Source organism: Cavia porcellus, unplaced genomic scaffold (genome assembly GCF_034190915.1).
Source record: "Cavia porcellus strain 051 isolate PalLab524CR breed Dunkin Hartley unplaced genomic scaffold, mCavPor4.1 scaffold_17, whole genome shotgun sequence".
Classification (NCBI taxonomy): Eukaryota; Metazoa; Chordata; class Mammalia; order Rodentia; family Caviidae; genus Cavia; species Cavia porcellus.
The window spans coordinates 61,350,536-61,376,689 of NW_026947500.1; the positions used below are offsets into that span (position 1 = coordinate 61,350,536).

The 26,154-nt window shown below is 49.8% G+C and overlaps 2 protein-coding genes across 9 annotated transcripts in view; both read left to right on the top strand.

The window, feature by feature from the left end:
- Positions 1 to 2,885: 2,885 nt before the first annotated feature.
- Marchf2 (membrane associated ring-CH-type finger 2) lies at positions 2,886 to 21,207 on the top strand. Of its 7 annotated transcripts, none has more exons than XM_063228351.1 (6): positions 2,888 to 3,023; positions 5,675 to 5,898; positions 7,096 to 7,323; positions 15,125 to 15,320; positions 17,155 to 17,364; positions 20,620 to 21,207. In XM_063228351.1, exons 3-6 carry the CDS (start codon positions 7,148 to 7,150, stop codon positions 20,776 to 20,778), a joined length of 741 nt encoding a protein of 246 aa, XP_063084421.1. In that variant the 5' UTR covers positions 2,888 to 3,023; positions 5,675 to 5,898; positions 7,096 to 7,147; the 3' UTR covers positions 20,779 to 21,207. The 7 variants fall into 7 exon arrangements, with proteins under 7 accessions (XP_003461444.1, XP_063084421.1, XP_063084419.1 ...); XM_063228349.1 differs by lacking the exon at positions 5,675 to 5,898 and adding an exon at positions 17,781 to 17,890 and having other exon boundaries at positions 2,917 to 3,060; positions 20,620 to 20,807; XM_003461396.5 differs by lacking the exon at positions 5,675 to 5,898 and having other exon boundaries at positions 2,886 to 3,023.
- Positions 21,208 to 23,157: 1,950 nt separating this feature from the next.
- Positions 23,158 to 26,154, top strand: part of Hnrnpm (heterogeneous nuclear ribonucleoprotein M) — a 39,365-nt gene continuing 36,368 nt past the window's right edge. Inside the window, exon 1 of one of the 2 annotated variants that reach the window (XM_004999597.4) lies at positions 23,158 to 23,359. In XM_004999597.4, coding sequence (XP_004999654.1) covers positions 23,247 to 23,359 — 113 coding nt within the window. In that variant the 5' untranslated portion in view covers positions 23,158 to 23,246. The remainder of the gene's footprint in view (positions 23,360 to 26,154) is intronic. The other variant, XM_003461397.5, reaches the window with a different exon arrangement.

Sequence of the window (26,154 nt, forward strand, 5' to 3'; positions counted from 1 at the left end):
GCGTCACCTGGAACTCAGGAGTTGCAACTTTAACCCCCAGAGTCGCTGTGAATGGTTTGGGAGGTGACTGGGATGAGACTAGGTCAGCAGGGTGGGGTCTCAGGGTGGCTTGGTAAAGGAGGAAGAGAGACCTGAGCTAGCACAGCTGCTGACTCACCATATGATGCCCTCCATCAGCATATGAGGCAGCCAGTGGAGACCATGCCACACTGTGGACCTCCCCACCTCCAGAACTATGAGCCAAATAAACCTCTCTCCTTTCAAGTTGCCTGGCCTCAGGTACTTGGTGATGGCAACAGAAAGTGGATGAAGGCAGCCAGTGCATCTGCAAGTTTGGTTTCAAATGAGTTGGACAAATTAGTAAATCTATGGAGGACAGTGGGAGCCTGGTTTTCTGACAGTGGGAGAAGGAAATGAGAAAGAAGTCAGGCGCAGGCACGGGAGAAGCTTTGGTGTTGGATTTGGATTAGGATTATTGATGTTCATTTATGGTTTTAATGACGGGGGGTAGGGTTAGATATGTAGCTCAGGGATTGAGTACTTGCCTAGCAGGTGCAAGGCCCTGGATTCAATCCCCAGCACTACAAAAATAAAATAAACTAAAGGCAGTGGGTGAGTGACTGGATAGATATGTAAATGCCTTTATTTAGGTACATGCATGCATATGTATGGCGATGAGAAAGCCAAGAATTAGTGATACCATAGTGGCAAGGAACACATTTAACTCCCAGAGCTTGATTTTTAAATATCATTCTCTACCAAAAGGAACCAGGCATTCTTGGAGAAGTGCTTGATTTCCAGGCAGGGCCAGGGAAAAGGCAAGATAAGTCAACCCAGAGTTGGTAAGTAAAGGACATATCTGAAGATGCAATTGGACAGTCATTCATTAGCAGTGATCACAATAATGGTTTCTTCAGGCACATTAAATTGGCGGACAAATATGTGTTGAAAAGTAGGATATTTATTTAGTTTCAAAATATCGTCTCAGAAAGCACTTATTGACAGGTTTGACACACTAATCCATGCTGGACAAACTGGCAGATATCATTTCAACCAAGATAATATAACCAGGAATGAAAAGATTCACATCATATGCATCCTAAGAACAAATATAACTGCTGTGTTTCTTGCCATAAATGTGTACTCCTGAGGAAAGCTTAGGTGAATTCAAGAAGGAGAACTTTCTACAAAATCACTAGTATGTAATACTCAGGAGTATCAAGATCATGCAGGGTATGAAAGATTCAGGAACTGTGCCAGAGAGAAGCAGACTAAATTAGAGGAATAAAAGCAAAATATGACATACGAATTAAAGACATATTTCAGACCTTTAAACAACTTCATGGGAAACTTAATGGAATTTGGTAGTCTCATGATAATATTGGCTGTATATTCGTTTTTTGATTTTGAAGGGTTTTTTTTTTTGTTTTGTTTTTGTTTTTTTTTTTTTGGTCTTTTTGAGACAGGGTCTCACTACACAGTTCAGGCTGGTCTTGAGCTCACCTTGTAACCTAGACTGGTCTCAAACTCTCAAGGATTCTTCTAGCTCAGCTTCTGGAGTGGTGGGATTACAGGCGTGAGCTACCACACCTAGCCCAAATAACATTTTAAAACCAAACTACCCTGAGGATGTAGCTCAGTGGTAGAATGCTTGCCTGGGAATGCATAAGGCCTGAGATCACCCCTAATACCACACACACAAAAATTATTATCGGACTGGGGATTTAGCTCAGAGGCACAAGTGTGTGCCTGGCACGCATGAAGTCATGAGTTTGATTCCTGGTACCAAAACAAACAAAAAACAAATTAGCCAGGTATAGGGGCACATACCTGTAATCCTAGCACTCTGGGAGGCTGAGGCAGGAGGATTGCAAGTTCAAACCCAGTTTGAAGAATTTGCCTACTTAGCAACACTCTCTCAAAATTTAAAAAATCAAAATTAAAGAAGGACTGGGAATGTAGTCCAATGGTAGAGCACTTATCCAGCATGTACAAGACCAATGATTTGATCCTCACCACTGCAAAAAATTTTTTTCAGAAGTAGCATTGCAAAGAGAATGCACATGCCACTGCAGATGTGTGTTTTCAAAGGGCTTGACAGAAGAGAAGGTTTCAAAGTCAAAATGAGAATTATGTAAGTTGTTTTGAAACAGTTATCTATGACTACAAGGATTATAACTCCAGTGGTGTAAGCCCAAGACCACACAGAGGATTTGGGGGCTGAGACCTTGCACAAGTACTTTTGCATGAGATGGCAATGTCTTTCTGAGGCTTTTGTGACAGTTTATGGTTTATTTTTTTACTCCTGCTGTTTTTAGTCACAAAAGTGACTCTATTTTGTTTCTGGCAGCTTTCATGATCCATGATTAATCTCCATAAAACGTTATGACTTATCTTTCCATTTACAAACACAAGCTGCTACAACACAACAGAATTGAACCAGTGCAGGGTAGGAGGGGTTACAGGGTCCCAGGCAATTTTCTATCCCATCTCCACCATCTCCTGTGAAAAGTGGCCAGACGATCTCCCTCCCCGCTACCCCCTAGTCAAGAGTAATAAGTAAGAAACGCGAGAGAGGTGATGAACACTTACAAAATACTTGGCAAGTGTCCAATTGAATTCCGTGAAGGTTTTATTTACTTAAAAGTCCTACCAGCTTTCTGCAGGTGGGGCAACTGGCTTCAAAGAAGCCCCGTTGGGGTGGGGGCGGAGCAGATCTAGAGGTGGAGCCAGTGCGCTGTAGGGGCGGAGCCAAGAGCTGCGGCGCTGCGGGTCCTGTACCGCCCAGGACGTCCCCGTCGCCTCTGGCCACGCCTATTAGGGCGGGATTTGCATGCCGATTGGCCAGTGCTGGAAAAAGGCGGTCATTATTGGTCCGTGGCGCTGTCGTCTCGGCGGGCGGTGCCCGGACGCAGGTGCCAGCCCGAGCGAAGCGAGCAGCGCTGACGGGCCGGGCCGGGCCGGGACCCGGGCCAGGGCGAACGGTGGGGCCTGCGCGGCCGCCCGGCCCGGCCGCGGATCAGGTAGGCGCGAGACGACGGTTAGGGCTGGAGGACGCAGGTGGGTCCCGATCCCGCGTTCGAGGCCCGATTCGGCCCCGGGCGGGACAGCCTTCCTGCGGCCGCGGGGACCTCAGTGTCCGCCTCGAGGGCAACGGGTGGTCTGGGGGCCGCGGCACCCAGCAGGCGCCTCTCTGAGCCTCGGTTTCCCCATCTGTGAAACTGGGTCACCCCAGCGCCAAGCCGATCCCCGAGGTGGCCAAAGAGGACAGCGCCTGTCACACACAGTAGGCTGTCAATGAGTGACTCACATCCCTCCCTGTCCTCCTTCCCTGCCTGAAAAACAGTAAATATCGTATTATCCCCAGCCAGGAACTGCACACAGCGACCACAACAGTGCTCTGGGCTGCGACGGTGCTCAAAACAGAATTCTTTATGTTTAGCCCCTTCCTTCTGCCTCTGGGACTCAACTAGAAGAAAAAAGTACAAAAATGGTTCCCGTCAGACAGGAGGAGGTCACAGCTCACAGGAGTCAAATCTGCTCAGGGCCACATAGCAAATGAAGAGAGCTGGAATTCGACCCAGGGTTCTGATGCGGGATCTTGGAAATACTGAAAAGCACATAGCAGTCTCTCTGGGATGAATGAAGGGTTGTGGATGCATTTTTGTTTGTTTGTTTGTGTTTTGGTACCAGGGATCAAACTCAGGACCTCATGCTTGCCCAGCAGGCGCTTGTGCCACTGAGCTCTATCCCTGGCTGTTTGTTTGTTTTGAGATAAGGTCTCACTGTATAGTTCAGTCCAGTCTTGAGTTCGATATGCAGTTTATGGCCTCCAACTCACTTGATCCTTCTGCCTCAGCCTCCCAAGTACTAGGGTGACAGGTGGGTGCCACCATATCTGGCAGGAGTGAATGCGTGTGACAGGCTACACTTTTATCTTAAATAATAACAGGAAGGATTAACTGAGCAACTCCTGGTTTCTAGGTACAGATTGAATAGCCAACCATCCACTCTGCAGGCTGCTGCTGATATGTACAGTAGGAGCTGATATTTACTGCTTTTAAAAAATGTTTACCAATGTATGACTTGGGTATCATGACTCCCATCTTATGGATGAGAACACTGAGGCTGGAGGTGAAGCAGCTGACTAAGATGACCATGTGGGACTTAGAGTCCTCAGTCTTCTTTAGTGTCCCTTCCTGGGGGGGTATGGAAAAGACAGAGGGGTACCCAGCAGTCAGCCTGCTAGCACGTTTGACACATGAAATGTTGAGGTTCAGAGAAGCAAAGTAACTTGAGCCAGGACACACAGTCTCAGTGACAGGGCTGGGACTGGAACTTAGGTTTCCAGAGCCCAGGATCAGTTTACTAGTCTGTGTAAGTTCAAATCCTGGCACCATCGCTTCTTGGCTGGGTGACCTGGGGCAAGTAGATGTCTGTCTCTGAAATTTGGCCTCCTCACAGGTCAAACAGGAGTGATGATTGGGCTGAGATGTTTGTTTTACAGACTCAATGTCATCCAGCTTCTGGGCCCCGGGCCGTCATTGCCCCGGCAGCCCAGAGTTTAAGTCCCGTCTGTAGCTTCCCTATCTTGTGTCCAGTTCCAAGTGTGGCTTCTTACTAACCTGGGTCTGTGTGATATAAGTGGACTTTGTAGCCTCTCAGCTTCTCTGATTCCTGCCCCGGGGAGCGGCCAGGCTGGGGTATGAGGGTCAGGAGATCTGGTTCACCAAGTCTGTTCTCACGCAGAATCGGGGCTGAGAAATGAAGGCAGTAACACAGACTACAGACACTGTTTCAGACACAGGCTGGGTGCCGGGGACAGCACTGAGCACGCGTGACTGTGTTCCTCCCTCCCAGAATTCACGAGCATCCTGAAGACAGAGGTGGCCGAACAAAAACAAACATAGCGTTTCAGAGTTATGTGGACAGGAACAGCATTCTAACCAGAGTGACTAGGGAAGGATTCTCCCTGGAGGTGACCTTTGAAGGGGACACTTACAACAACTGGGTTCTATGAGATGATTCACACGTAGGCAGATTGCTTGGCACTGTCTCAGTCCTTAATAAACCTTAGCTGCTGTTACTGTGTTAGTGATGTGCATGCCTGGCATTAGCAGATTTCCCAGCAGCCCCACCCACCTAGTACTTAATGTACAGGGGCTGAGGTGATTCTGGTGATGCCTGATTGTTTGCAGAAAGGCTAAGGCTGGGCTGGGGATTTAGCTCAGTGACTTAAGTGCCTGCCTGGCAAGTGTGAGGTTGTGAGTTCGATCCTGGTACCAAAAAGAAAGAAAGAAAGCTTAAGGCTGAGGCTAATGCTTGGACCTCCTTCTGCATGCAGTTGGGTCAGAGGCTTCCTTGCTGACTTCTGAGCTGGAAGTTCTAGTTGCAGTTGCAAGTGCTTAGAACAGGCAGTAGCACTCACAAGGCTGCAGGCCTGGCCACTGCCCACTGGATGTTATCTCAGGCATTCAGCCTTCCTCTGGACTCCTCCTGCCTTGGGCTGATACCTGCTTATCTGACCTCCAGTGGCCCAATGGGGAGGCCCAGCAGGGCATGTAGGGTGTCTGGCTGAGCTGTTCAGACCACAGTGATCTATTGGCACGTTGCCCCATGCAAAAAGTCAATCCACAATTCATGCTGCATTTGTCCCTGTCTCTTTGGGTTTCAGATTTTGACTGGCAGGGTTTGGTTAAAAACTGACTTGGAGAGCTGGGTGTGGTGTCATATGCTGGCACATGCTCCACAGGCTGAGGCAGGAGGATTGCCACCAGTTCAAGGGCAGCCCAGGCTACCTAGGGAGTTCAAGGGCAGCCTGACCTACACAACAAGACCCTGTCTCAAAAAAAAAAAAACAAGCCAAAACAAAAGCTGACTTGGAAAAGGACACTTCAGGTGAGTGCCTGACTACCCCTTACTGGGAGTTGTTGCAGGCTCTGGACTCTAGTTTTTGGGGGAACAAAGGCCCATGGGTTTGGACAAGTTGAGGGCAGAGATCCTTGACTCCAGGGCATCTTTGCCAGAGAGGCCTCTGTTGCTTTCAAGGAATTCTCTGAGGGAAATGTGCAGAGTGAGTAGGACCTGCTGGCTGCCTCTGGGGCAGAGCCGGAGACCAGCTGGGCCCCTTTTTACTGAGCAGACCCCAGGCAGAGGACAGAATCCTGCTGCAGGAGCCCAGCCCTCGAATGGCTACCTAAGACTCCAGCTGTTTCTCTGGAACCTCGCCACGGGGACCGAGTCACAGCTCGGAGCTGTCTCCCTGACTGGGGTCACTTCCCCGACTGCCTGAAGTTTCAGAGTGCACAGCCCGATAGGAGGCTGTGGAGCAGGAGGGTCCGAGTGACTCACTCACTGTTCCGGCCTATGAGGTCAAGGCAGCCTCCTTTGCTCTGAACCCAACCCAGGCATCCTGATCGGGCACTGCATGGTCCTGGCCCTGGATGGAGCCAGACACGGGGCCTGGAACATGGTAGGTGCTCAGTAGCTGCCAGCTGTTCTTCCTGTGTCTGGAAAGATGATGAGGAAGGTGAGAGCTGGGTTTGTGTGACCGCCCTCTTGCTCTCTTTCTTTCTCTCTGTCTCTCTTGTTTTTTGAGAAAAGGCCTCACTGTGTAGGCCAGGTTCTCCTTGAATTCCTGGTGATCCTTCTGCTTCAGCTTCCCGAGTGTTGGGATGACAGGCATGCACCTACCACACCCAGCTTCTTATCCTTCTTTTAAAAATTTATTATTTATTTATTTACTGGCAACAAGTCCTCATTAAGTTTCCCAGGTCTGCCTTGAACTCTCAACAGTCCTGGCTAGCTCTCGCCCCCTACCCCAGTAGCTGGGTCTACAGGAGGCCTCTGAATTGACTGGCTTTTCTCAGAAGAGCAGGAGATAGCATAACCCTGAGCCTGTACAGTCTGCCAGACGTGGGCTGAGGTGCATGCATGCCCCCACAAGCAAGATCTGGTAAACAGAGGCTCCATTTTGCAGATCTGGTAAACAGAGGCTCCATGAGACACATCCTTGCCTGCGGTCCCTGGAGCCCTGGGGAGAGGGGAGGAGCCCTCGTCCCCAGGGCTCCCTGACTGTCCCCTTCATCTCTCCAGGCTCCTGGGACCATGGGCCTTAGGCCCTGAGGACACAGGGCTCCCTGTGGCCATGACGACAGGCGACTGCTGCCACCTCCCCGGCTCCCTGTGTGACTGCTCAGGCAGCCCTGCCTTCTCCAAGATCGCAGAGGCCACAGGCCTCGGGCCCCCACAGTATGTGGCACAGGTGACTTCCAGGGATGGCCGACTGCTCTCCACCGTCATCCGGGCCTTGGACACACCAGGGTAAGTGAGGGCCCTGTGCTGCCCAGACTTTGTCCCTTTCTCCCTCTGGGCTAAATGACTTCCAGGTCTGGGGTCAGAAGTCCAAGCACTGAGGGAGGCCGGCTGGCTGGCTAGGTGAACAAGCCATGCAGAAACAAAGTGCCCAGTGTACCAGGACTGATTCTTTAGGCAAAGCCCAGATTCCGGCTATGCAAAGTCCAGAAGTCACATGCTGGCTGGTAACTCACACTGTGGAGAGGATTTTTGTTTTTTAAGACAGAGTCTCATTAAGTCACTAAGTCGCCCAACGTAGGTTTGAGTTGTGATCCTCCTGCCTCAGCCTTTAAGAGTGCCAGGATGACAGGTGCACACCCGTATCCGAAGCAGATAAGAGCACAGGTTGTGTGTGTCCAGGCACCCGGCTCAGTTCCCCAGTGGGTGGCTCCCTTCCTCTCTGAGTGACCCAGGGAAGTTACCTCACCAGCCCTATCTCTAAACCTGGGGCATCTTCCTGATCGAGTTGTTCTGAGAAAATGACTATCCGGTCCCGGGAAAGGAGGGATGGCCACCCCTCAAGCATTCGATAAATGTCTGTCTGTTCCTCGATTGATAATGGGTCTTTGCAAGTCATCATTGACTGAAAACACATCAAAACTGGGTCTGGTGGTGCCTGTAATCCCAGCTACTCAGGAGGCTGAGGCAGGAGGATCATAGATTTGAGACTTTCCTGAGAAACTTAGTGAGACCATGTCTCAAAATAAGAAAAATAAAAAGAGCTGATCACATAGCTCAGTGGTAAGATTCTTGTCTAGCACCCAGGAGGCCCTGGGTTCAATCCTCAGGACCCCAGAAAGAAAATGATGGGAAGAAAATCCACTGATAGACTTAATGTGCTGAATAGCATGGTTTAGCAGCACAGAAAGGACACTGCGGAGTCCTGGTTGTTCACCCCAGGCTTGGTGAGGCCGGGTCTGGGTCACCCCCTACCCAGCATTCCAAGAAGTACCCAAGGAAAGAGCCAAACTCAAAATTGGAACCATGCTTTGTACTGAGTGTTTTGTCTTTTGTGAATTACCATGATGGACTTGAAAGTGACTGATCTAATCCAACTGGAGTTCTAGAGCAAAAAAAAAAAAAAAGAAAGTGACTGGTCTAACCATCTTAACTCGGGGGCGGGGGGGGGTGCCCATGCCGAAAACTCAGTGTGAGGAGCTAGCCATGGCAGCACACACCTGTCATCCCAACACCTGGGAGGCTGAGGCAGGAGGATCCTGCAAGTTCAAGGCTGGACTGGGCTACACAGTAAGAATATCTTCAAAAAACAAAACATGGCAAATCAGGCCTAACATTTTCCTCTCATTCCTTGGGGCTCATGGTAGAGACGAGGAGGGGCAGAGGGGTCCGGTCTCAGGTGCCTGTGGAGGTGCAAAGGCCTGGGTTCAATCTCCAGTGCCAACGAGTTAAGCCAGGAGGATCTGCCAGGCCAGCTGGGCCTTGGGAGCCCCACCTGCCCCATCCTGAGCCCTCTGCTCCTCAAAGCTGTTGCCATTACACCTGGCCTTTCCCGATGCCCTCTCCTCCTAGAGGTCGGTTTCTTTCCTGGCTTGGCATTCTTTTCCTGCTCCTTGAGCTCTGGGCACAGCCCTGCCTCCTGCTGCTGGCACTTCCTCCTCCTCCTCCTGTGGGTCCTTGGTGTGATTTCACTGTCCAATTTCTGGAGCACGACCCATCCGTGCGGCTCATCATCTGGTGAGGAAGTAGAGTAGCAGCTGGGGGTGCGCAGGCTCCCTGTGAGACTTCCTGGGTTTCATTATAAAAAAAGATGTTTTGTTTAGAGATAGGGTCACACTACGCAGTCCAGGCTAGCTTTGAACTCACTGTGTAGCCCAGGCAGGCTTTGAGCTTGTGGCGATTCTCCTGCCTCAGCCTCTTGAGTGCTGGGATAACAAGCCTGTGCCAACACTCCTACCCCTTGCTGGGTTCTCATTCTGGTTCTGCAGGCTCTCGGGTGTGCAGACGTGCTCAGAGGGGCCCAGATTCCTCTCTGCCTCTGTCTCATTCTCTGGAAAGTGGGAGCCAATTGAGCATCTTTCCCAGGGGCTCCCTGTGAGCCCGGACAAACTCACCCACATTCCTTACACAGTTACCCCAAGCAGAGCTGGAGGTAAGCAGAGCGGAGGGGAGGAGATCCCGGGGCCCAGTGCAAGCCTTCGTGGACCCTAGGGCTCCCTCTGGAGCAGCCAGGCCCCACCCTGTAGCCAAAAGGCCTGAGAAAGAGGAAACAGTTTCCAGGGGAAAAGAACACACTATCTGTAAAGCAGCTTCCTCTGAACTCCCGACAGCTCTGCTGGGAGCATCAGTGTTTGGAAAACAGTGACTCAGGGCAGTGCAGGCCACACCTCCCACCTCCCTCCACCTCGGGACCAGTGAGGTCCCTGGCCCGCCAGGCTGAGTCTTCCTTCCCGGTGCGGCTGGGCAGCTCCAGGGATGATTATTCTGTCTGTTTTTCCCTCACAGGGTGGAGAAACAGGCAAATCATGCTTTGGAGCCCAGATTTCTTTGGGAGGGACTCAATGCAAGATGCTGGGCCTGCCTGAGGAATCTGCCTTTCTCTGTCCCCTGGCCTGGCTTTGCTCTGCTGGAGGCACTCAGAGGCTTGAGGCAGAGCCACGTGGCTCTCAGCAGCTCTGAGCTAAACTCTCAGCCTCTCTTTCTCCATACTTAGGGGGAAAAAAAGAATTTCAGAAATTGGTGCTGGTGTATGTCTTTAATCCCAGTGTTGGGGAGACTGAGGAAGGAGGATCTGTGTGAGTTCAAAAGCCAACCTGGGCTGCATAGTGAAACACTGTCTCAAGACACAAAACACACACATAGGAAGAAGAAGGAGAAGGAAAGGGGAAAGAGAGGGAGAGGGAGAAGAAGCTGGGGGTGGTGGTGCACGCCCATAATTTCAGCATTTGGGAGGCTGAGGCAGGAGGATCCTTGTGAATTTGAGGCCAGTTTGGGGTACATAGTGAGACCCTGTCTAAAAAAAGATAAAAAATATGAAGAACAAGAAAAATAAAATCAATGTCTTCTCAGTAGATCTGTGTCCAGAAGCCCTCCGCTGATTTGATTGCCACCATGTGGAATGTGTGTTCTATTGATTAGGCTTAGGGTCACCCAACTGTCACCAACCCTGCATTTGTCCTGCAGAGCAAGAATTGAGATTGGCTGGTTGCCCAGGGTAGGCAGTGCTATAGGGAAAGAGGGAAAGGACACTGGCTGGGCAGGTACACAAGGCTCACCCAGAGCTTAAAATGATGCCACAGTATCGGGTCCTGATCTAGATCCCCGATCTCCCAAACGAGTGTACAGCGAAGGCTTAAATAAAATGAGTCAAGTGGTATGATTTTAGGGCTCCAGGAAGGTCAAAACCCTTTAGCTGAGCTTGAGACTCTGAGGGCTAAGACAGAGACTTCTCTGGACCTCCCTCTTTATTTATGAGGCCCAACAACAAAGACAGGGAAACTGAGGAAAGCACAGGCAATGAGCAGGACCTTGGGAGTCACTTCAAGGACGTCTTCAAGTAATGAATCAGGTCAATTTAGTAGCACTGTCTTATCATGAAGACACAGTAGAAGTGAGACGTAGGAGTAAACTTTGCAGCTGCAGTCTCTACCGTGTTAATTGGGGTTGGAGCCAAGTGTCCGCAGCTGTGGCCTTATGTTGCCCTTTGAGGTATCTCTGGGCTCACAGGCCACTACAGGCCTCAGCCAGGGCGAGTGATTCACAGAGGTTCACTTACTATGAATCAGCTCCCGTCTCCAGGCCAGGGGCCAAAGCCTAGGACAGACTCACAGATAAACACAGAAAGCCAATTAGTTAATTTTAAATCCTGCTCAGAGCTACTTCACAGGGATCTCCAACATCTCCTTTTTGTTTTTGTAACAACACGTGGATCAGGGACATAAACCCATTACTCCTGAGTCAGGTGTCATAAATACAGCTACTGCCAGCAGAACCATTAAGGCAACCAAAAGATTTTTAGGGGTTGATGGAATCCCCCTTCTGGTGACTCTGTCTCCAGCTTCATGAATGGTTGCTTGGATGCCACTCCACTGGATCACTTGTCCTTTCTCCTGGTCTCTCGGGGGATCTGGCGGCCAGTTTTCTGGCTGTCAAGTCTCTCTGGGCCCAGGTTGTCAGAGCCATCACATAAGGCTGTCTCTAGCACTGGTTGTGTCTCCCACCAGTGCTGTGTATTTCTTGTGGATCTTTCACCTGTTAAGACATAAGCATAACCTCGCTTCCGCATTATTAGATGTATTAATCCTTTAAAGTTTAAACTAAGCATGGAAAAGGCAAAATAAAGTCTATCTGTGGGAAAAACAGGGATGTTAAAAAGCAGTCTTTTAAATCAATTACGATGAGAGGCCGGTCTCTAGGAACTGCAGTTGGATCTGGCAGTCCTGCCTGCAGCGCCCCCATAGGAAGTAAGCATAGGAAGTACGGCTCTTAAATCCTGTAACAACCGCCATTTGCCTAACTTCTTTGGAATAACAAGGTAAGGAGTATTCCAAGGGCTGAGTTTTCTAAATATCCTAGCTGCAATTGCTCTTCAACTAATTTGTGTAATTGAGTTAGCTTCTCCTTTTTAAGGGGACATTGATCTACCCAAACAAGTTCCTTAGTTTTTCATTGTAAAAACAGCTGTTTGGGGGAGAAGCATCAATGGCCTTTGTCAAAAACCTGCTGATATCCAATACCTGCCTATCATTTTTACGTGTAATTTTAACAGGCTCTTTGATTCCCCGTAAGTTTTTTTCCTAGTCCTAAGTCTTGTGTGTGTGTGTGTGTGTGTGTGTGTGTGTCTTTTTGACACAGGGTCTCTCTGTGCAGTTCAGGCTGGCCTTGAGCTCACTTTGTAGCCGAGGCTGGTCTTGAATTTGTAATGATCCTCCTGCCTCAGCCTCCCAAGTGCTGGGATTGCAGGCGTGAGCCACCACGCCTGGCAGTCCTTTGCCTTTCTAATACTCCATTTTAATCATTTTCTTAATTTTAGGATCTGAATCTATTTGTTTGGTTTCCAAATTGGAACTTGTTTGTTTAGCTTTAAAATCAGAATCGCTAGTCAGCATTAATTTGCACTTTTGTAACAAATCTTTTCTCCACAAGTTAACTGGAATAGGTGCCACATAAGGTAAAAAGAAACCCTTTTGTTAGTCTGGTTCCTCATAAGGCAAAGGTGAGGCACCCTGTAACACATGCTGAGGGGTCTCTAGTCTGATAAGGGATGTAGGGGCCCTTTGTGTTAGCCACTGGCAGGCCATTGTTCTAATGCAATCACAGACACATCTGCACCAGTGTCTATCAGACCTTCAAAGTATTTCCCATTAATCCTTATAAAACATATAGGCCTGTTTTTAGTCCTTTCCTGTGTAAAATAAATTTCTCTTTTTGTAGTTTTGCTCTGAGGGTCTTGCTCCCTCCTGAGCTGTCTATACTTAACAAAAGAAGGCTTCTCTATAGGTAACAAGATCAACTGTGCCACGTAGTCTCCCTGTTCAAAAACCCAGATGTCCATAGCACATGCAAGAACTTGTATTCCATCTCTACAATCACCATCAATCACACTAGGCACAACAGTTATTCCTTTTAAATTTAGATCAGCCTTTCCTAGCACAAGACGAACAACTGTTCCTTCAGGTGGGAGACTACAAATTCTTATGGGAAATGGGGTGGGCTTGCCTCCAGTAAGAGTGACTCTGCAAGTGGCAGAGGTCTCATCCCATGCTCTGGCTGGTACCCCTGGTGAGTGAGTTAACATCTTTCTGGGGAGCCACATTTGATGTTGTTCTTGAATTTGCTGGTGAGTTTTCCCTGGGTAATGTTGACTGAGGTTTTGACTCACAGACCATGCCTCTTCTGTTGTTCTGTCGACCTGAGGAAAGGCCCTCATCTCATTTTTTGGCAATGGTGTGCCATCCTTATGGAATTTAGAATGACAGTGTTTGGCCCAATGCCTCCCTTTTTGGCATTTCAGACAGAGTCCAAGCGCGTTTGGAACCCGAGTCCTGTCTGCCAGCAGCACTTTCCTCCTGCCGTGCTGCAGCTGCAGCGTCTGTCCTATCAGATCTAACAAGAATTCTGCAATCTTTTCTAGTATGTCCCATTTTTATACAATTAAAACATCTTACATTACTCCTCTTTGCATTTGCAAGACCAGCCATAACTTGAGCCATCGTAGTTGTCTTATAAGACTCAGTTCCGATGTCGACATGCTCGAATGTATGTTGTTAAGTCATTGGTTGACTTTGCAGGATTTAAAGCCTGTTTACAATCCTGATTAGCATTTTCATACGCTAATTTTAAAGTTAGAATGTTCACAGCTTCTGTGTTTGATACCTGTCTGTGAATGGCTTCTTGTAACTTTGCCACAAATTGAGAAAACGGTTCCTGGGGTCCTTGCAGAATATGTAAGAAGGACATCACTGGAGCCCCATCCTCTGGAACAGTTGTCCATGCTTTTTTTACTAGATCTGCCAATTGTGGAAATAGCTCGTTAGGACACTGAATCTGTTCCTGCCTGTCCCAGAAAGCATTTCCTTATTTATTGCTGGACATGGATTGGGACCCGTCCTGTTTTTATGAGCCTGCTCCAAAACAAGAGTTTTTAGCTTTACATCAAAATGCAGAAATTGAGCAGGAGACAGGCATGTTTGTGCCAAATGTTTGATATCATGTCAATTGATATGTATCCAAAACATTTTGCAAGAGCCCCACAGTAAATGGACTTTGGATTCCACTGTTAATTACACTTTGCTTAATATTTTTTAGCAGTTGTATTTCAAAAGGCACATCAACAAAATACTGTCATTAGCATCTTTCAACTCCAACTGGGAAGCAAGCAGGGAGGGTGTTATTTGCTCCCCATGCAGATACCTCTTCCCCACTACCTGTAAGTTTCTGGATAGACCCTATGAGATACTTTTTGTAAAGGCTCCGGCCCCTGCTGGGTGATCCCTCTAGGGATTTTGTTTTGGTGGCAGGCACCTCTGCAGGGAGCTCTCTTCCTTCGGTGTCCGAATCAGAGACTATTAACTGTGAGCTCTTTAACAGACTTAAAACTGAACAGACCAGATTCCAAGTTGAGAACATCTCAGGGGACATGATTTGTCCTGCCCTGTGTGCCTTTTTAAGATTTATTCCAACTCTTTCACAAGTATCAATTTCTGTAGTGCCTGTTTGCGGAAACCATGGGTTATATTTGGTTACCTCTTTTAACATTGTTGTTAAGCCTTTCTTTGGCACACGAGCCCCTGAGCATTTGAGCAGGCTGTGGAGCAGCTGTAAATACCTTTGCTGAAACCTTCTGCCCCATGTTTTACTCCCAGATAAAACAGCTTCTCACAATGGGAAGACTCACCCTTTTTCTTCCCTGTCTTCTCTCCAGGCATCCCCGGCGAAGTTTTCGTACTGTGAAGGCCTCCTCCATAACCAAACCTTCCACTCTGGGTGGACTTACTCATTCAGGCTAAAATTTGTAGTCCAAGGACTTTAGGTCCCTGTTTTAGGTACCAGTTATCGGGTCCTGACCTAGATCCCCAATCTCCCAAATGAGTGTAGAGCAAAGGCTTAAATAAAATGAGTAGAGTGGTCTCCAACACCACAGGAGGTCTGGAGAAGGAGCACTGCATCCCCACTGTGGGAGTCCAAGGAGACTTCCCAAAGGAGAGGACATTTAAAGCTGGGCTTTGAAGGATGACTAGGAGTTTGCCCACATGGGAGCAGTGAAACTGGAAGCTCAGTCACTGCTTACAAGTCTTCTCCCTGTGTCTAGCGACTGTCCTTTCTGCCGGATCTGCCACGAGGGTGCCAATGGGGAGAGTCTGCTGTCTCCGTGTGGCTGTACCGGCACGCTGGGTGCTGTGCACAAGAGCTGCCTGGAGAAGTGGCTGTCCTCATCCAACACCAGCTACTGCGAGCTGTGCCACACGGAGTTCGCGGTGGAAAAGCGGCCCCGGCCTCTCACAGAGGTACTGTGAGAACCCTGAAAGAGGCGGGCGGGGGCACGAGGCAGGTGCAGACAGAACCACCCTCTGGGTCACCTCTCTCTCATTCCTGGGGCAGCCTCTGCTTCCCTGTTCAGATTCATCATCTCCTCGCATGCATCTGGGAGGGTGAGGCAGGAGGATCACAAGTGGCTTGGCAAGTCACTGCCTCAGAACAGAGAGGAAAGACAAGGGTAGTGTGCAGCAGCGTACGAGGCCCTTGGTTCCATCCCCAGCGCTGGAAAATAAAATCACTGTCTCCCTCAGAAGTACTTCTTGGACCTCTCCAGGTGCCCTGTGTTGTGCCCGGCTCAGGGGCCCTGGCTCCCCAAAATACACATCTAGGAAATCACTGAAGCAGTGAGTGCTAGAGAAAGAAGCTGCCCAAGCTGGGCTCAAACTTGTGATCCTCCTGCCTCAGCCTCCCAGAGTGCTGGGACTACAGGTGTGTGCTGCTACACCCAGCCAGTCTGGTGTTTTGATGAAGCCCAGGTGGCTGGAGAGGGTCAAATTTGAAATGCCCATGGGCCAGCCCAGGCATTTAGACTTCAGCTTGAGTGTGGCTGTTGGGTGGGTGCTCCTCCCTGGTTGCCTGGCATGGGCAAAAAGCCCTGGCCCACAGGGAGCTGGGCTATAAGGAGACTAGTGGGGACCAGGTCTAGGCCTGCCTGAGCCCCTCTACCTCCTTCCCAGATCTATATGCTGCACCTGTCCAGGCCTCCCTTCCTACCCCAGGGCCTTTGTACCTGCTGCTCCTGCAGCCTGGAGTGCTATCCCTGCCCTCCATGCACCTAACTCTTCTGCTCAGCCATTCTCTGGGGCCAATCAATCCTTACTCCTCTCTGTGCCTCCCTGATAGGGAGAGTGGGCAGTGGGCAGTGACCCTTCCTTTTCACAGAGATTGGGTGAGCAACATTACCTCTCTGTCAGTCTGTCATCTACAGGAGGCAGTGTTGAGTAGAGGCTGAGACTATTGCAGCCCTAGACAAGGCTCTAAGGTTCTAGTTCTGGCTGGTTTATAGATTATAGGTTGAGAAATCCCTTATTTGAAACGCTTGTGACTGTACTTTTTTTATTTTTATTTTTTTACTTTTTTTTTTTGTTATTTTTGAAACAGGCTTTTGATATATAGCAGTCTGGCCTAGAACTCACCCTGAAGCCCAGGTTCACCTCAAACTTGCAGAAAACCTCCTGCTTCAGCCTCTCAAGTACTGGGATTACAGCATCGCCCACCACGCCTGGCTTTGAAATTTTTAAAATTTTGGAATATTTGCATGCATAAAATGAGCTATTCTGAGGATGGGACTGAAGTCTAAGAAGGAAAGGCATCTGTTTCTTATACACTTACATACTTTGCCTGAAGTTAATTTTATACAATGTTTCAAATAAGCTTGGGCATGAAACAGAGTTTCCTGGTGTGGAATCTTCTATTGTGGGTTCAGGCTGGCTCTACAAAGATTTCCTTTTTTTTTTTTTTTGTCTTTTTCCTTTTTACTGGTACCAGGGATCGAACTCACGACTGCCTGTTTGCAAGGCAGGCGCTTATGCCGCTGAGCTAAATCCCCAGCCCCAAGATTTCCTATTTTTAAGCCAGGAGTGCTGGCTGGCACACAGATGTCATCCCAGCAATCGGGAGGCTGAGGCAGGAGGATCACTACCAGCTGGAGGCCAGCCTGGGCTACACAGTGAGACCCATCTGAAAAAAACCGAACTACCAAAGCAAGAAGGGCTGGAGGGAGGCCCAGACCTGGGGGCGCGCTGCCACCCCTCAGCTGCTCCTCTCTCGCCTCTCTGCCCTCTCCTCTCTGCTCCCCTGCAGTGGCTGAGGGACCCAGGGCCTCGCACGGAGAAGCGGACGCTGTGCTGCGACATGGTGTGCTTCCTGTTCATCACGCCGCTGGCCGCTGTCTCGGGCTGGCTCTGCCTGCGGGGGGCCCAGGACCACCTCCGGCTGCACAGCAGACTGGAGGCCGTGGGGCTCATCGCGCTCACCATCGCTCTCTTCACCATCTACGTCCTCTGGACGCTGGTGAGTGGCCAGGATGGCGGCCACTGGAGCTGTGGCCACGGGCGGGAGCCCTGAGGAGCAGCCTAGAGCCTGAGCCCTGAGCCCCAAGCTGCGGGAGTGGGGGGCCGGTGAGGCAGGCAGAAATCTGAGGCCGAGAAAGAGGGAGAGGGCGATTGCTTGCACCCTGGAGTTTGAGCTCAGCCTGGGCATGAATAGGGGAGTGGCAGAGGGGCGAGAGAAACTCTGTTTTAGTTACTTTCTTACTGCTGAGACAGAATACCTGATAGGCGCCAGTTAAAAGAAGGGTTTGTAGAGGTTTCAGTCCATAAATCTGCTGGCTCCTGGGCAGGGTCGCATTGCAGAGGTGAAACAGTCCACGGCAGGGCAGGCAGGCAGGCAGCAACCAGCCTTACTTTCTTTCCTTTAATTCCTTTCAGGTTATGAGCACTGATCACACCTCTTTAATCTACCTTCACACACCCTACGTTCCAGCCACCCCCCAAAAAGCCCCAGCTGTGACCACATGAGGCTGGGGGGGGGCATCTAGGTACAAGCCACAGAAAAGCCTATCTTTAAAACAAAACAAAACAACAACAACAACAAAAAAAAAAAACAGGAGGAGGAGGAGTTGGGCATAGCGGTACACTCTTATAATCCCAGCACTCTAGGAGGCTGAGGCAAGAGGATTGCAAGTACCAGACCAGCCTAGGGGAATTTACTGACTTAGCAAGACCCTGTCTCAAAATAAAAACTAAAAAAGGCCTGGGATGTAGCTCAGTGTAAAGGCCCTGGGTTCCACCCTTCCAATATTTTGTATGCAACAGTTCACACGTTCAACACATGCCTGTAAGCGTTTATTGTCGATTGATCTCACAGGTGTCTGAGATTTTGGAAGTGCCTGATGATGTTTGCACAGACTTCTGCACTGAGTTACACCCCCAGCCTTTTACAATTTTTGATTTACGCGTGGTGATCCTTCTGCCTCAAGCCTCTCGAGTGCTGGGGTTACAGGCCCACGCAACACACCTGGCCTTATGGATTTGTTTTTATCTCACAGTCTGTTTATCTTCGCTTTGTTGGTGTCTTTTAAAAAACAAGGCAGCCACCCAGCACTCCGGCACTGTACGGCCAGTCCATGTTTATTTAACCAATCCCTCTGACAGTCTGCGGGATTCTCTCCAGTGTGGATTTTTTTTTCCCTTTTTTTTTTTTTAAACTAACGCTGGGCACCAGCTGTGCCGTTTTCTTTTCCTTCCCACCTCCCTGTGTGTGCTAGGCTGGTACCGTTCCACTGAGCCTCACAATCATTTCTGAAGAACTGGCATGGTCAAGGGGTTGACACATCAGTGTCAACCACTGCCATTCCTTCTTTCATTTTAAAAAATAGACTTTAGAGCTGGGGGTTTAGCTCAGTGGCATAAGCACCTGCCTTGCAAGCAGGCAGTCCTGAGTTCGATCCCCAGTACCGATAAAAAGACGAAAAAAAAATTGACTTTAGATTTTAGAGCAGCTTTTAGGTTTACAGAGAAACTGAGCAGAAACTTCTGAGTGTTCCATTGTTGGGGGGTGGCCACTGGCGGGAACTGACTTCTCATACGCCAGGCAGGCTGAGCATCCCCGTCTGTCAGCCCCCTCCCCACGGATGTACAGTTTCACAGCATCAGCAGCCCGCACCAGTTCAGCACATCTGGTTTTGTTTTGAAACAGTGTCTCCCTGTGGAGTCCAGGCTGGGCTCGAGCTAGCAGCAATCCTCCTGCCTTAGCCTCCTGAGTTTTGGGATGACAGGCACGTACCACCACACCCGGCTTAGCTTTGCACATTTGTAGCAATCAGTGAATCTCCCAGCTGCGTCTTGGCACCCAGAGTCCACAGTCCACTCTGCCACGTCGAGTGCATGCCTGGTCCTGCACCTTCTGTGGTTCTGACCTGTAATGATGTGAATCCCCTTTCCAGCATAATAGTGCTTTTTAAAACTGGTACCAGGGATCGAACTCATGACCACATGCTTGCAAGGCAGGCACTTATGCCGCTGAGCTAAATCCCCAGCCCCAACAGTGCATATTTTTATTGCTGAAAAATCTTCCAGATGGCATGTGGCTGTCGTCCCAGCACCCAGGAGGCTGAGGCAGGGGGATCGCTGTGAGGTCCTGGATAGCCTGGAATACACAGTGAGTTCAAGGCCAGCCTGAACTACAGAGAGAGACCCTGTCTCAAAACACAAAACAAAAACCAACTTCTGTGTTGGGGTTGCTCATCCTCCCTTCTGCCCCAGCCCCTAGCAGGCCTTGATCTATCCCCTGTCCTCTTATTTTGCCATTTCCAGGATGTCGGGAGTTGGAGCTATGCACCTTTCCTAGACTAGCCTCTCTCCCTTAGTCACACACATCCAAGGTTTCTCAGTATCTTTTCAGGGCTTCTCACTTCTTTTTTTTTTTTTTTTTTTTTTTTTTTTTTTTTTTTTTTTGTCTTTTTGAGATAGGGTCTCCCCGTGCAGTTCAGGCTGGCCTTGAGCTCACTTTGGAGCCCAACTGGTCTCGAACTCGAAATGATCCTCCTGCCTCAGCCTCCCAAGTGCTGGGATTACAGGGGTGAGCCACCACACCCAGCTCTGGCTTCTCACTTCTTTTTGTATATATTTTTTTCAAGGTACTGGGGATGGAACCCAGGACCTTATGTGTGCCAGGCAAGCACTGTATCACTGAGATATTCCTACCTCTTGCTGCTTTTTATTTAATTTTTGTATTTTTTGAGCCAGAGTCTTGTTGTGTAGTACTGGTTGACCTTAAACTCACTGTCTGTAGCCCAGGCTGGCCTCAGATTTGCAGGGATTCTCTCCTGCCTCAGTTTTCCAAGTACTGGGATGATGGGCATGTGCCACCACATTGGGTTTGTTGCTTCTTTTCATCACTAAAGAATAACCTGTTGTCCCTGTGGGACATCCTGGTTACTTCCCAGTCATAGCACTCCTGTAACTAATTTGACAATTTAATCCCTTCTATGGGAGGCTGAAGCAGGAGGGTAGAAAGGCTGAGCCCAGCTTGAGCAATTTAGTGATGTCTGAAACTAAAAAATAAAAATGGACTGGGGATGTAGCTTAGCACAGTGATCTCAGGTTCAATCACCATATCACAAAAAAAGGAAGAGAGGGAGAGGGCGGAGAGAAAGCACGAACCAGACCCTGGTGTGGGCTGAGCCAGGTACCATGGGCCCCTCTTCCTCCTTCGGCCAGGGGAAGCCTTCTGGGCCTTCTCACCCATGGCAGGACTGCCCTGCAGGTCTCCTTCCGCTACCATTGCCAGCTGTACTCGGAATGGAGGAGGACGAACCAGAAAGTCCACCTGAAGATCCGGGATGCAGATAGCCCCGAGGACGCCCACCACTCCCCACTGGCAGCTGGACTCCTGAAGAAAGTGGCCGAGGAAACGCCTGTGTGAAGGCATCTCGGTTGTCGGACAGGCCAGAGGCGGTTGGAACCTCCGGGCCTTCCCACTTGGCCAGAGTGCTTCTTGGGCCAAGAGCCCCTTTCCTGTGGAGCCCGTCCCATGATCCCACATGAACACATTTTCAGGTTTTTTGCACACTGTTGGACATGACAAGGACAGACAGACAAGGTCCTGAGCTTCAGATGGAGCATGCACCCTGATCTCATCCTGAAGCCTGTTCGGCACCTCCCGGGCCAGCAGCCATGGTGGGTGGTATCATCAGGGCTGCCCTCTGGGCTGGAAGGTCCCAGCGAGCTTCTTGTGCTTCTCTGCATCCGGCAGGCTTGCTTTCCCAGCCGGCACCCTTGACTTTCTAAAGTTGCACTGTGTTTCAAAACACACCACCCCTGAACGAATAAAAGGAGCCCTTGCTGGATGAAACTGGACTCAGCGGTTACATTTCAAAAGGGCTCAAAGTGAGGCACAAAGCGGAAGGATTTGTTTTGAATCCCACAGGGAGAAACAGAGTGTGAGTTTTCACAGGAAAACTCGCAGGTAGCAGGGTAAACATAGATGATCCTAAGACTACATAAGGAAGCCTAGTGTGGTGGCACTGAGGCACAGGCAGAGGGATTGCCACAAGCTCAAAAGCCAGCCTCACCTACTTAGGAGAAACTGCCTTAAAAAAAAAAAGACATAAAAAGAGGCCACCTAAAAACAGTTTCCACTTGAAAGTCTCCCGCGGCCTGGCTGCCATGCTGGGTCCTTTATGCTTACTAGTAATTGCTCACTATATTGATCAGGGTCCTGCTGGGTGAGGCCCAGCATCCTTTCCTCCTCTGGCTCTTGTTGGTTTTTTTTTTTTTTTTTTTTGTCTTTTTTGTTACCGGGGATCGAACTCACTCACGACTGCCTGCTTGCAAGGCAGGCGCTTATGCCGCTGAGCTAAATCCCCAGCCCCCTCCTCTGGCTCTTGTTAGTGATAACAGAAACTGTTATCACTTCCACTTTACAGGTGAGAAGATTAAGACCTAGCGCACAGAAACCCCAGGCAACCCCCTGGTGCCAGGGTCTGTGCTGCCCCCTTTTGGAGCTTGAGCCTCTTGTCCTCCAGGAGGCCAGGAAGCTGAGGAATGAGGTCAGCCCAGAGAACAGCAGCTCCTTCCTGAGGCGTTTTACTTGTTGAGCTGTTTACATCCCAGACCGCCTGGCATCCACCTGAGTTTAATGCCGAGAGCAGCCCTGAAAGGCGGATTTGGGGAGTGTTTTGTATTAAGCCTCTTGCAGATGAGCAAACTGAGCCTCAGGGTAGAGGGGTGACAGGGCTCAAGGTCTGGCACTTTTGTCTTCCAGGTATTAGTGCATTCACGGAGGAGGATGAGGATGCTAATAAGCCCTTTCAGCCCAGGCTGGAAGGGCAGGGGGAAGCCTGTTTGGTAAAGGACAAAGATCCTATGTGGTCTGTAGGACAAGCACCCTGGGATAAGGAAGCCTGAGCTGGAACAGTGTGAAAGGGTTAGGGCTCAGAGGCCTCCTCCGGGCAGCAGTGAGGGGTTCAAGGGGGCCCAGTGTCTGCAGAAGCTGACTCACACTCAAGTATGCTGCCTGGTGCTCACTTCTCAGGCAACTTTAGAGTGTGTTGCCCCTGGAAATGATGTCCATTTGCCCAACCATAAACCATTAGATATGGTGAGCCATGCATGGTACTGTACTCCTAAATACCAGCATTTTGGAGGCTGAGGCATGAAGATCCCTGTGATCGTAGCATGGGCTACGTAGTGAGTGTAAAGTCAGCCTGAACTGCATAGCCAGAGACCTTGTCTCAAAAACAGACACCACAAAAACCCCCCAACCAAGTAAACAAACAAAAAGAACCATGAAATTCATTTTCCTTGTAAATCTCATTTTAAAAATAATTTTGAAACAGGGTCTCCCTGGCCTTTAATTTATGGCGATTCTTTTGCCTCACCCTCTCCACTGGGATTACAAACTTGCGCTACCACGACCACTTGTAAATCTCTTCTAGTAATTTCAATTGAGAAAGTTTTATTCGGTGTTTATTTGGGGTTGACCAGTGTCTTAGAATGAACTATCCAGGAACCCCCAAACAAGACTCTGCTGTATTTCTGACCGAGTTCTGGTTACAGACAGCTTGCAGTGACTAGAACCGGGTTCATGTGCGTACGACTGAAGTGTGCACCCCTTCCCTACTGTGCTCAGGGTCTGATGTAGTAGCCACTAAGTATCTAAAGGAAATTTGACGCGGGAATGAATGAATCCACAGAAGCCGGTCTGCGCCTGCGCCTGCGCCCATGGGAGGCGTGGCCTGTGGGAGGGGGCGTGGTCTGACCGGAGTAAAAGGAAGGAAGCGGGAGCCGTCGCGTCGCGCGCAGGCGTTACTGGTCGCATAGGGTCACGTGAGCGCGCAGGCGCAGCGCCGCGCAGCCCGCTCCCTCACACAAAGCCCAGACGCGAAGAAAATGGCGGCAGGGGTCGAAGCGGCGGCGGAGGTGGCGGCGACGGAGCCCAAAATGGAGGAAGAAAGCGGCGCGTCCGGCGTGCCGAGCGGCAACGGGGCTCCGGGCCCGAAAGGGTGGGTAGTCTACGATTTCTGGTCCCGGGTCGGGCGCCCGCGCGCCGCTCCGTTAGGTCTGTTGGCGGCCTCCCGGCGCGGCCTCGGCGTCGGCCTTTCCCGGCCTGGGGTGGGGGATCGCATCTGTGAGCGCGGGAGCTGGGTATTCCGGAGGTCGCCTTCCGGATCGCTCCCGACTGCCGTGCTCCGGTCCCGGCTCTCATGACCCCTGCAGGCCGGATCGGACACCACCGGCGAGGCCTCAGGCCCGGCTGCTGCGTGCGTAGACGATGGCGCGAGCGCGGGAGCCGGGGACCCTGGAGTCCGAGGCCTGGCGCTCGGCCGGCCGCCGGTCGGTGACCTTGGGCCAGCGGTTTCAACCCTCGCCTCTGGGCACCAGATCTCGGTTTCCCGATCTGCGAGGGAGGCGAGGAGGGAGCCCGCGCGGCGGCCTTGGCAAACGGTCTCGGGGGTGGCGGGTGGCGGTGCGGGGGGGGCGGTCCCCTCTGCCCCCGCCCGGCCGGAAGTGCGGGGCTCGAACCCCTCCCGCTCCCCGCTCGCTCTCCAGGTGCGCAGTAGGGATTAGTGGCGCGATCAGGATGCATGCTGCCTTAGAAACCCACAGGCGGGGTGGTGGGGGGACCGCTTCCTTGTTACTGGGGAGGGATCCCTAACTTAGAAGGAAATAACTCACTCCTAGACTGTCACCTTCTGCAGCCCTGTCCGGGCCTCTGTCTGCCTCTGGTTCTTGGTTTTTGAAGTTGACAGAAGAAAGCGTCAGTTTGTGCCCCGTCAAAGCCACGCATTCTGATTACAGTTGCTGGAGAGAAACGTGCGCAGAAATGTTTTGGCTTCCAGACCGGCAACCGTGGAGAATCAGGAAAGCTTGGGCACACTAAATTTGCATTTCCCGTATTTTCCCCCTCATTGAGGTGAAAGATACATAAAGTTTGCATTTTAATCTTTTAAAAATTATTTATTTATTTATTGTGAGACGGTGTGTATGTAGGTAGCTGGGGGTAGGTTGGGACTGGCCTGGAACGCATTGTGTGTAGGGCAGACTGGCCTGGCCTCCAGCTTCAGCCTCCTGGTGTTGGGATTACAGTCATGTGCCATACGCCCGGCCTGTGCCTGACCTTTTTAAAAACCGTTTTTAAGTGTATGGTTCAGTTTGATGGAGCACATTGATAGTGTTGTGTAACTGTCACAACTGTTCTTTTCCAGAGTTTATTCATCATCCCAAATAGAAAGCGCAGCCTTAAACCCTAACTCCCCGTATTAAGCTTTCCTAATTTCTGTTACAATTTATGTCTGTGATTTTGCCTTCTCAGATTTATAACTCGGGAAACCCTATGATAGTTTGTGAGCTTGAAAGTGAATATAGTGAGTTATTTATATTAATGGACATTGACTACCTACTATTGTTAAACAACAGATTTAGAGAAAATTGAGGTTCTTTCTCTCCTTAGATGGTGAGGAACTGAACACAGTACCACAGTCTTAGAAATCAAGAGAAACGCATCCCCCTCCCCCAATATTTTATTGTGGAAATCACTGGATAGTGATGTTTCATTTTTAATTTTTCACCGTTTGCATAGAGTGCCTGTTAGGATTTTCTGAGGGCCTTGAGGGCTTTATGATACATTTTGTACATGCAATGGATGTCTGTAGTCCCAGCACTCAGAAAGCTGAGGCAGGAGGGTTGTGCCAGTTTGAGCCCAGCTAAGTAGGAAGACTGACTCAAAAAGGAAACAAAACAAAACAGAAAGATACAATTGTTTCCTGTATACAGATTGAAGTGTTGCTAGCACCTTGTGAGGTAAGAGGTTGAATTAGTTACAGATGATAGCATCAGGGATACATTTTTCAAATTTTCCACTCTCCATTTTCAAGTAGCCATTTTGTGCCTAAATCATTTGACAGTGCTTTGGAGTTAGCATAGCTTGTGTTGGAAAAAAAAAAAAAACCAAGCCTGGGACTGGTTTACCAGAGTGTATGTACCTAAGGAAGCTAGCCACACTTGAGTATTTTGTAGGTCCTGTGGAAAAGTTGTGTTTGCATCACAAAGTTCTTGAAGCCCTAGTCCTGAGGGGGAGAGTGGTAATTGTGCCTATTAGCAGTTGAGAGTGGGAAGCCCCATCCCCTGGGAAGGGCCTCCTTATATTCCACCTGGGGTGAGGATTGGGAGCCGGTTGAGATGAGGTGGAGAAGAGGTGAGGTGAAGATGAAGCTTTTGTGTGTATGTTTGTTTTGCCGGGGAGGATTGAACCCAAAGTCTCTACCACTGAGCCACACCCCCAGCCATTGTTCTGAAGAACTGAGGTTTCTCCACTAAGGTCAGAGAACTGGAGCCAGCTGGTGGGCAGTGAATTCGATTTCTATCTTGAAGGCGTTTGAGAGATGGGAGGAAAATAGAAACATGGTTCTTCTGATGGATGTCAGCATCCAGAGAAGGCTGTGCTGTAGACCAAAAAAGCAGCAAGCTTGGTGGAGTCCCCAGACTGGAAGTCTTATCTACAGTTCTCACCGGGTGGTGCTTTATTTTGATGAGAAATGTATCCCATTTAAAGTCAAGATGAGAGTACAAAGTAGATCTAGTTGCCGAAAAAAGCATTTGGAGGGACATGGAAGATAGGTTGGTTTATTTGATTTAAAAAAAAAAATACAGTAAAGATTGTATAAAAGATTTAAAGTTAGTGGCTTGATGTGGTGTTTTTCTTTGTATGTTTGAGACAGGATCTTGCTGTGGCATCCAGGCTGACCTTGAACTCAGCAAATAGTACAGGCTGGCCTCTAAGATGCCCATATCCTCCTGC

Coding starts and splice junctions, on each gene's coding strand:
- Marchf2 (XM_003461396.5), top strand. CDS start 7,148: ATGACGACAGGCGACTGCTGCCACCTCCCCGGCTCCCTGTGTGACTGC. Junction 7,324..15,124: donor CGGGCCTTGGACACACCAGG/GTAAGTGAGGGC, acceptor CCCTGTGTCTAG/CGACTGTCCTTTCTGCCGGA. Junction 17,365..20,619: donor TCTACGTCCTCTGGACGCTG/GTGAGTGGCCAG, acceptor ACTGCCCTGCAG/GTCTCCTTCCGCTACCATTG.